At 38.4% G+C, this 10370-nt stretch overlaps 1 protein-coding gene across 6 annotated transcripts in view; it reads left to right on the plus strand.

Moving 5' to 3' along the window:
• LOC147311802 (LIM and senescent cell antigen-like-containing domain protein 1) overlaps nt 1-8677 on the plus strand; it is a 35251-nt gene extending 26574 nt beyond the window's left edge. For 4 of the 6 annotated variants that reach the window (XM_086266116.1, XM_086266115.1, XM_086266111.1 and 1 more), the window contains exons 5-11: nt 1425-1574; nt 1830-1980; nt 3176-3268; nt 4772-4820; nt 5051-5126; nt 5481-5668; nt 7050-8677. In XM_086266116.1, the coding sequence (XP_086122242.1) occupies nt 1425-1574; nt 1830-1980; nt 3176-3268; nt 4772-4820; nt 5051-5126; nt 5481-5622 (661 nt within the window). In that variant the 3' untranslated portion in view covers nt 5623-5668; nt 7050-8677. Of the gene's footprint in view, nt 1-1424; nt 1575-1829; nt 1981-2399; nt 2493-3175; nt 3269-4771; nt 4821-5050; nt 5127-5480; nt 5669-7049 lie in introns of all 6 variants that reach the window. The other 2 variants (XM_086266112.1, XM_086266113.1) reach the window with 2 other exon arrangements.
• The last annotated feature ends 1693 nt before the right edge of the window (nt 8678-10370 follow it).

Here is a 10370-nt window from a genome sequence, read left to right on the forward strand (position 1 = left end):
TTAAGCTTGATCAGCTGTTGTTAGAATTTATTTAATATTACTTTCTACTCGAGGATCTTTTTCTACGTAGCTGACGGCTGGTAACTGTGCAGGGGCGGATCTAGCAAAGTTTAGCCAGGGGGGCCGATAGGGCATTAACAGGGAAAAGGGGGCACAAAGACATACTTTTCTTTCTTATTCTAATTTAAAATGTCTAGCTTTTAATAAATAATTATCTGACACCCAAAGTTTTAATTTGATGTAAAATGAATAGAAGTCCATTACTGTATATAGTGACTATTAAGTCTAATATATATACCCTAGTAAGCTATAGTACTTTTTCCTTTGGGGAGGTACCATCTGTGCAGTCTGCAATTTTGTTGAAGAAAGATGTTGAATCTATTTAATATTTCTTGAAAAATAATTGATTTCTGTGCATTTTTTTTCACACTGCATCAAATTAAGGTTGATTACGTCGATTAAGCATCATGAGGTGGAGCGTGAGGGGTGGTTCCCTATTTTTTATTTATTTATTTTTGTTGTTGCTGGGAGTTGGAACCCTATTAGTTAGGTTGCTTAATATTTACGCTAAGTACTTAAGTTTATTAGATTGATCAGTATTGCTGAACTATGAAATGTTTTTTTTTTGCATACAGGTATAACAGAATAGCTTTAGTGTAGTTGTTGTTTTAAACTTGAGTATGAACTTATACAAAATGCAGCAAGATATTTAAAAAAAAAAACAGTTTTGTTGATTAAAAAACACTATATCGGATTCAAATCGGTATCGGCAGATATCCAAATTTATGATATCGGTATCGGTATCGGACATAAAAAAGTGGTATCGTGCCATCTCTACTTTATATAGAGCCTGTCTTACTCTCCCCTGACTTTTATATTGTCTTGGCTCAGCTCTGAAATCTTACACCAAAGCTCATAGATGTAAAACAGCCCTGAATTTTTCCCAACACCTTCCGACAGCGCTGAATGTGAAAACCAAAATATCTGGCACAGCTGGAACATATTAAACAGTTTTAACTTTGCTAGCCTCGTAATAAATAGTCAATCTATTGTCCAACCAAAATAAATGTGTGGTGGTTTTCACACCAATGAGCAAGCATCATTTGTTCTGCGTCTTGCAAGCTCTGCACAGGCAGCACCTTTGTTTAAGCCAAAATATTTCAAGTAGTTAAAAGTTCTACATATGAGGAAGTCCCAACCTAATTTTCACTGTTAGCCTCAGTTAATGTATAAAAACATGTCATGGACACATCTAACTCCTGTGAGAAGGATTTATGGAGGATACTTGTATCTGTTTGATTCACTTGAATCACAGAAGACAAAACCAGATGTGGAAAGATCTACAAAACTCATAATTAGGTGATAAAGCATCTAAACAAGTATTCTGTCTTTCTATATTTCTCTCCCCCTTGCTGTCCCACCAGGCATCTGTGCCGCCCATGTCACAACAGAGAGAAAGCTCGGGGCCTCGGCAAGTACATCTGCCAGAAGTGCCACGCCATTATTGAGGAGCAGCCTCTGCTTTTCAAGAACGACCCCTACCACCCTGATCACTTCAACTGCAACAACTGCGGGTAAACAGAGACTTTCTATTAAAAAGAAAATCACCGTCAAACATGTTTGAAACAATTGTTAAACAAGGAGCATTTTCAGAAAGGCGTATTATTGCTCTCTGCTGGACAGGTTGTGTTATTGCAGCTGTGTGAAGCTATCTGATCATATTCACATATGCACTATTGTGTTGTGTACGTAAATGACAGCTAAATAAATCTCTTCAATTACAGTAAAATGTACTGGGATTGTTTATTGTGGGTTTTTTACCTTTTCAGTAAGGAGCTGACAGCTGATGCAAGGGAGCTGAAGGGGGAGCTCTACTGTCTACCCTGCCACGACAAGATGGGTGTCCCGATCTGTGGAGCCTGTAGGAGACCCATTGAAGGCCGTGTGGTTAATGCAATGGGCAAGCAGTGGCATGTGGAGGTGTGATAATAAAACAACCGAAAAGCATATGAAAACAGCTTTAGTTACATTAACTTGGCTCAATTTATTCACTGAAAATAGAGTCACCTTGAAGGAGGTAATATTTCAGTGTGTTCATTTATTTAGTATGATTCGTCAGATTGTATGTGGATCTATTTTAAATCTAAATGATGTATTCTTTGGTTATTTTCCTTTTCTGTATTTAGAACAAACACAGTAATTCTCAGCTGGATTTCATAGAGAAAAGAAAATGATTGCTTTCTATTATCTATATTTTATCCTAGTGAAAAATGTGCCATACTTTTTATCCATATTTTTTACCTCCACAGTTACGTTTATTGGCTTTATTTTTCCTATTTACATCTCTATTCTTACATATTTCCTTGCATATTTTCCTGTCTTCCCTCCTCCACATGTAGCATCATGTGTGCACTGTGTGCGAGCGCCCGTTTCAGGGTCACCCGTTTTATGAGCGAGGCGGTCGTGCCTATTGTGAGAGACACTTTGATATGGTGAGGGGATTAAGCACCGGCCTTACGTTGGTTACCGCCCCGCCTCCCTGCCTGGCTACAGTCACCCGGCCTCCATACAAGGGGTTACACAAGTATAAAAGTTTTCTAATCAGTCTTTCAACTAAAAAGTGGATATCTTGGCAAACTTTTTTCTCGGGGCCTAATCATACTTCCACCTTAATTTCAAACGAGGTGCTTTTCCTGACTTAACATTTAAGGGTATCTAGAGAGCTTTATTGTCCTGTGACATCTAGAGCTCTGTCTGAGAGTTTATATGTGCTACCAGAAAAAGATAGTGGCTGTATATATAGTATTTATTTTGTAAATGAATGTTAGCATTTAAAAAGTGGATCGTAAAACTATTCACCAAAATCAGCTATTTAAAAAATCCATGCCCTCACATTAATCAAAAATATGTTATATCTCGTAGCTGAGATATGATTTTTATTCATTACCATCATAAAAATGTTATATTTTCCCAATATCCTCTAGAGGTCAGTATTCTGACTTCTCAACTCTCTGTATGGATGCAGTAACAAAACCTTTGAAACAACTGATCTATTTATGTTCTGATAATATCTAAGCCGGACTGTGCTGCTACCTTTAACACAGTCTGAGTGTGGGGTACTGTACTGACTGATGGCTGTGCTAACCATGTGTGCCTGGCTTGGGTTTGCTTGCAGCATTTTGTGTGTGCTAAGTGTGAGAAACCTTTCCTGGGACACCGTCACTACGAACGCAAGGGCCTGGCCTACTGCGAAACGCACTACAACCAGGTAACACACACTGGTACTCGAAATATTAATGTGGAACACCAAAATAGAAATTGAAACATGCTGTTATGTTTAGCCTGTTGTGAAACTCGCATTTCTCTGTCTTAGTTTATGGTATGCATGACTCCGTCAGTATCAGTAACAGAGTTTACATTAGCAGTGAACTGGAACTGTGTGTTCGTCCACAGCTGCTGAAGTATAAAATAAAGATGAAAACGTGAAAATTTGCAGTCGAACATCGAAATGGACAATTTTTTTTCTTTCATATGCTTACTGGACACTTTATTGGGTACACCTGATCAACAAATTGGTGTAGCTGACATGAAAGCATCGCCCCATCTTGCCCTGTACTAACAGCTCAGGCTCCTGGTGTCATTTGAGAATCATTAAAACACCTACTTCAGTATTGTTCCTGACCATGCCCATCACTTTATGACCACAGTGTACCCATCTACTGATGGCAGCTTCCAGTAGGATAACAGACCATGTCGCAAAGTTCAGATCATCTCAAACAGGTTTCTTCAACATGACGAGTTCACTGTGCTCAAATAGCCTTCAGTCACCAGAGCTAAATCCAATAGAGCACCTTTGGGAAATGGTGGAAGATCATGGATGTGCAGCTGACAAATCTGCAGCATTTGTGTAATACTATCATGTCGATATGCACCAAAATCTTTGAGGAATTATTACAGCACTTTGTTGAATTTTTGCCATGAAGAATTAAGGCAGTTAAGTTTCCAAAAGGAGGTTCAACCAGGTACTAACAAAGGTGTACCTAATAAAGTGACCATAAGTGTATGTAAGCATTATGGATCTGTTCCAGATATACACGTATTAGTTTTTGTCCAGTGAGTCTAAACCACTTGCACAGGTAGATATGTGTAACATTGAAAGAGATATTTCTCTTGTCCCAATGCAATTAGCATGATCATGATCATAGATCTATAATATTATATCAAAATGCTTACATTTTTTGGTGGACTTTATCTCTTTATCATCTAAATCATTATTGACTAAAATCTCAATGAGATAAACGCATGTAGAAGCGAGCCGAGCAAAAAGCTCAGGTTTCTCAGTTCCTGATGTTTTTTTTTCTACTAATGAGCTCGGCACAGACTTCCATGATCGTAAGGAGTTTGCTATTATAGGCACTGATTTGGTGGGGAGCAATCAGGAAAGCAGGCTTTCCGAAAATTAATCAGGAGATTTTTTTTTTTCTTCGTAAAGGAGCCTTAAAGCTAGTCTTTCTCATACATCTATATGAGACACGTTACATCAGTGTTCACTTCAGTGGATCTCAAAGATGATTGTCAATGTAACAACTCCACCTAGTGTTCGAAAGCTTTAATGGATCTTTTTTCTTTTTCACTCCAAATGCCTTGTAGCCTGCGCTTATTTCTGTGCCTTCTGAGCACAGTACTGTGTGTCATGTGAGCCTCAATAAAAACTGATAAGATGTACCAGTGCATTGTTAACCTTTTGTTTCTCTCTCCTCATCACATGCAGCTGTTTGGAGATGTTTGCTACCACTGCAATCGTGTCATTGAAGGCGATGGTGAGGAAGTTAATTTTAATAAATATAATGTATAATGGCTGTTTACATCAGCATTGTTTTGTTTTTTTTTACTTTTACTGCTTCTTTATTATATTGAATTTAACTTGATTTCTTCTCATGGTTTGCCTTGAGAATTATTTGTAGCCTGAACTTCACACCAACATTAGTTTAATTTAAACTATAAGTCTACAATCTGCCTCATGTGGCTGCTCCTTCTGCTTTTTTCCCAGTGGTGTCTGCTCTTAACAAGGCGTGGTGTGTCAACTGTTTTGCCTGCTCTACTTGCAACACCAAGCTCACCCTGAAGTAAGTTTTGAAGACAATTCAAGCTGAATTATGAATCTCTGAAGGCTCTCTGTAGACTTTCACATGTGATATGTTTGACGGTTTCTCTGTGTAGTCTGTCACGTTTCTTTTCACTATCCTCCATATGAGACTGTTTGCTGCTGCTACCAAACTGTTTTTTTCTTACCTTTCTCTTATGCTGTGTCTCTGATGGCTTATTTCTTCACCTCACCTTCCTTTCATCGTCCTCCTGTCTTGTCCCACTTTCCCCCTTCCCTCTCCTTCATTCCTTTCCCTTCATCTTCTCTCTCTGCCCCTCCTCATGTCTTCCTCCTCTTTCACATTTCCATCTCTGCTTCCTCCCTGCTCTATCAGGGATAAGTTTGTGGAGGTGGATCTGAAGCCGGTGTGCAAACACTGCTATGAGCGCCTCCCTGATGACATGAAACGTCGGCTGGCCAAGCGAGAACGTGACTCAAAAGAGAAGAAGAAGAAATTGATACCCATGTGTCTGTGATCCCTCTCTTTCTGCTCTCTCCTTACTTCAGCTGATTTTTCCTTTGGTCAGTTTTTGTCTTCCTTGCTATCTGTTTCAGTTTTTTTTCCTACTTTCCATGCCACTTTTAACCCTTAGATCACTGATACACTGAGTTCAGTTGGCTTCCAAGGCATGAAACAAAAATACGAGCAGAGAATTGTAGATGACTGAGTATATCTGAGTGACGTAAGACCGGGAACATTTCAGCAAAATGTTCTTTTCCTAGTCGGAAATGCTAGTAAGGATTTAAGCCGGTACTCTTGTAAACTCTGCTGTGCAAACAGGAAAATCAGATCAATCACAGGTTGAAGGGAAAGCTTTGTTTCATGGGTCTCCCAGTCTGTCTGATGTAAGGCGCAAAGCCGTAATCATTTCCGGCAGCTTTCTGGCATCAGCTGTTGAAATTCCGAGGTCCTAACAGTTATGACACGTGCGCCACTCCATACAGCGATTATCTACTTTGGGAGGGAAGGCTGTTCAGGGGCAGCTGGCGGAAATTGGTTAGGGAGCTGGCCAAGTTAGTAGAAGTGAACACAATCAGAAGGCACCCAAAGACCTTCGACATCTCTGTAAATATTTTCTTGTAACTCTGTGTCAGCACACACATTGATTTCTGTCAAGGAAAACACAGCCAAGATTCTGTTCATTCAGGAATTGTTATTCATCAAAAGGCATTAAGAATGCCCATGAATCCCAGCATTAAACAGACATAAATTAGGACTGCTTGAAAAACAATGATCAGAATGACTTCATTTAAAGTTGAGACTGCAATTATTAAAAGAGGGATGCGTGTTTCTGTCATCTTGATCATGTCACAGCCTTGTAGGGTGTCAGTTTTTGTTATGAAGGGTGGGAAAAGATGAGGTCAAGTTGAAAGAAAGGCAGATGTGAAATGTAAATATTAGGTCAGAAGTCAAATGTGACATGATACTTTGAATGCAGAGTATAATGTGATTTTTAGAATCCCCGTATATCAGTATCCAAATTTAAGTCTTAAGTTAAGACAGTTGTCTTCTTCTTGTGTATTGTCTTAAAGATAAAAATATGATTAATTGCAGCACCCTACCAGAAACGCAACTGGGAAGGTGTGCATCTTTGTCCAGGATTTGGGGTTTTGAAATAAAGGTCTGAAAAATAACATTCAAAATTCAGACGTTGCTACGTCCAATTTTTGCAGGAATCAGAGTTTTAATGATGGAATTAAAATGTATTCAAAAATTGGATTTTAAAAGTAATCTCTGAGACTTGTCAGAAACGGGCTTCTGAAGGAATGAGATCATTACAGTGATGCTACACAAATCATATGTTACAAAATAGCAAATAGGTCCTCTCACCTGGAGACAATATCCTCTACTGATCACTGACCAGTCTTCTGAAATACAGCTGTTTCTCTCTCTCTCCCACAGGAACAAGTTTGTGGAGTTTGACATGAAGCCGGTGTGTAAGAAGTGCTATGAGAAATTCCCCCTGGAGCTGAAGAAGAGACTGAAAAAGCTGTCTGAAACTGTTGCAAGGAAGTAAAAACACAGTGGAGCAGCTGGAGAGGGAAAGATAGACGAGACCGTGATGTGGCCGTGTACAAGCCCAGAATTAAAATAAAGAATTTGTGTGTTTTGCAACTGCTATGTTGCATTTAGGTTGGTTATAGCTAGAAAGCATTGCGCTTTCAATTTCATGTGCCTGCAGCCGGCAGCTCCGCAGTCACATTGTCGGTCTGACAGCTTTAACATTGTGCCTTGTACCATTTTTGCAGAATTGCTCCACTGTGTGTTTTACACATGCCTGCTAATTTCCTATATTTAAAAAAGTGACATGAGTTTTAAGAGTACATGGAAAGCTGGAGGTAATATGATGACTTAAAAGCTTTGCCACCACCTTTATTGAAAAATATTACTGCTTCATTATTATAACAATCAAGTAAGCCCAAAGAAAGAAAATGTCCTAAATGTGTAAATAACCTCAAATATTTCCAACTTGTATCATTTTATGTAATAGTAGTGTTTATTTCCATTAATATTATGCATAATAAGTATTTTGTCTGCCTTTTTTGTTTTTGTTTTTTGGACCTACATTTTAATATACAGCATGCTACAGAGGTGGACTCGACCATCACCTGCAGTATGTTGGATTGCCTTGTTACTGTATGTGCTATGTATCTTTGTGTGGCATGATCTCTGTGCAAATTGGTATTTATTCAGCATTTTTTTTTAAGTTTGCGTTTACAATCTGAATTAATTCAATACAGCCAAAGTGCCGAGGGTGAAATTTTGATTTATTAAATACATGTGAGTGAATAACTGTTACCTGTCAGTGTTCTATAAAACAATCCCTCCCCCGCCTCGATGTGCTGTCAACAAATATTGATCATAACAAGCGTCTGAGCCACAGGATTTATTGAATGGTTACTGCAAACTCACTGTGTTACAACATGACGGCTTGTAGCATGTACAGAGACCGGCTGTGGGATTGATGTTGAACGTTTCCTCTGTTGTTTGTAATCCAGGGAAAGTGATCCTCTTAGGGAGGTGTACCGACTTCCTCGGGGCTCAGACCCACTTAAGAAAGAAAGCCAAACTGGTCTCATTCTTGCAGAATGCTTCACATGAGCTGCATTTTATCACAAAGCTTTGCTTAAAATACAAGCTCTATAGATAAACACATTCCACTATTTTATCATTATAAAGTGTATGTTACTGCTGTGCATTTCAGTGCAGATGGCACAACTTTCTCTATGTCATATAGAAGTAAAACTATCCGCTGGGCTGATTGTTGTGAGGCAGAATTTCGGCACCTCGAGCCACAAATAGTTCAGTGCATGGTTTTATTTGATACTTTACTACTCTGATGGACTGAGATGACTCTGTGCAAACAGATACTGCTCTGATACTGGATATCATCATTGCAATGTTTGCGAGCAGATTTATTCATGTTAACACACCAAAGTGCATGTTCTCAACTTGAAATTTGGAAAGTTGTTTATTATATTTAATGGCGTTCTGACACTTCATCAAAATAAACACATATGCCAATGCTACCAGTGTGTGTGTAGTGATTTATTTGGTTTACAGCTTCTTACCATTCTTGAAGTGTAATGTGAAACCAGCAGCAGGCTCAGGATTCACAAGTGTTGCGTAATGTTTAATGACACCCCAATTTTCACATACGGTATGTTGCATTCGGGTCCACGTTAAATGGGAACATGCTTGATTTTTATGTTTATCAAGTATATTAGCAGCATCTCCACATTCTCATATACACACACATATGAAATGACTCAGAGGACTACTAATGGACATTATGCACATGTGTGCAACACTAAACAGCCATTAGCATCTGCAGGATAGTCAATATGACAATCATAATCTGAAACAGCATCCATCTAACTTCAGAAGTTATTAAGAGCACAAATCAATAGAGTTCAAGACAAAATTGTTGGCCATATCCAGATGTTAGCTAACTCTCAGTCACATTCAGCTAACAGAAAATAATTAGAAATACAACTGCAACATGTTTGACTATTAAAATACCAGTTCAAAACATAAACTGATAGAATAAATATTTATTACTAGAATTATGCTGTAAGTTTATACAATGACAATCATGCAGAGTATAAAACTTTTGGGAATAAAGTTAAAGATAAAAAAAATACAGGAAGATTAATCAGTGTACAATATCAACTAAAGAAAGGCAACATCCAAGATGATACATACTTACGGACAAAAGAACATCAGTTTTATTAATACATATCTTCAGAGTACACCAGCTGGAGTATTTTCATTTATATTCTACCTCCTTTTGCCTTCAGCACTGCCCTAATTCTCTGTGGCATGAATTCAATAAAGTTCTGGAAACATTTCTGTGAGATTTTGGTTCATGTTGAAATGATGGTTTACATTTTCAATAAATAAGAGATTACTGGTTTGATCGCAGGAGAAAACAAAAAATCTACCAAATCAAATATGTAGAATTACCTGCTGTGGTGGCCTTTTTACAAGCTGCTGAGTAGTACTGGCATGATAGCATCACGCAGATCCTGCAGATTTGTTCTCCTGTTCCAACACATCCCAAACGCGCTCTATTAGATTGAGATCTGGTGACTGTGGACGCCATTTGAGTGCAGTGAATTCACTGTCATGTTTGAGAAGGAGACAAGGAGAGTCATGCTACTGAAAGCAACCATCAGAAGAGAGGTGCATGGACATGATTAGCAACAATACTTAAGACTGCTGCATTTCAGCAATACTGAGTTGGTACAAAAGGGCCCCAAGTGTGCCTATAATTACCATTACAGCATCACAAGAATCGGAATCTTTTTTATAGTTGTTGTGCAATGGAACATTGAAGACTTTTCTTTTTCTGACTATTGTTAGTCAATCTTAGATGTGGTTATGTGTAAAAATCCTAGTAGATAATCAGTTTCTGAAATCATACTCAGTTGACTCCATCTGGCACCAACAACCAGTCACCCAAATCACTTCTCCATTCTGATGCTCAGTTCATAATGGGTGATGAATGTGTGTGTAGCTGATAAAGTTCAAATGGGCATTGCATATCACAGCTTTTCCTCGACAACTGCTACTCATTCACATGTGCAGAGGTTTTGATGAGAACACTTTGGAATAAAACAGGTGACTAAAAAGTGTTCTTAAATACAAAATACTTGACTGAAGCTTAACAACAGAAACAGACAGGAAAAATCTGCAAAGGTATCAGCCTATACAAATGGA

This window comes from Aulonocara sp. 'chitande type north' Nkhata Bay, linkage group LG16 (assembly GCF_057382095.1).
Source record: "Aulonocara sp. 'chitande type north' Nkhata Bay isolate Kocher_YH1m ecotype deep benthic linkage group LG16, A_spYH_male_GT1.1, whole genome shotgun sequence".
NCBI classification, from domain to species: Eukaryota; Metazoa; Chordata; class Actinopteri; order Cichliformes; family Cichlidae; genus Aulonocara; species Aulonocara sp. 'chitande type north' Nkhata Bay.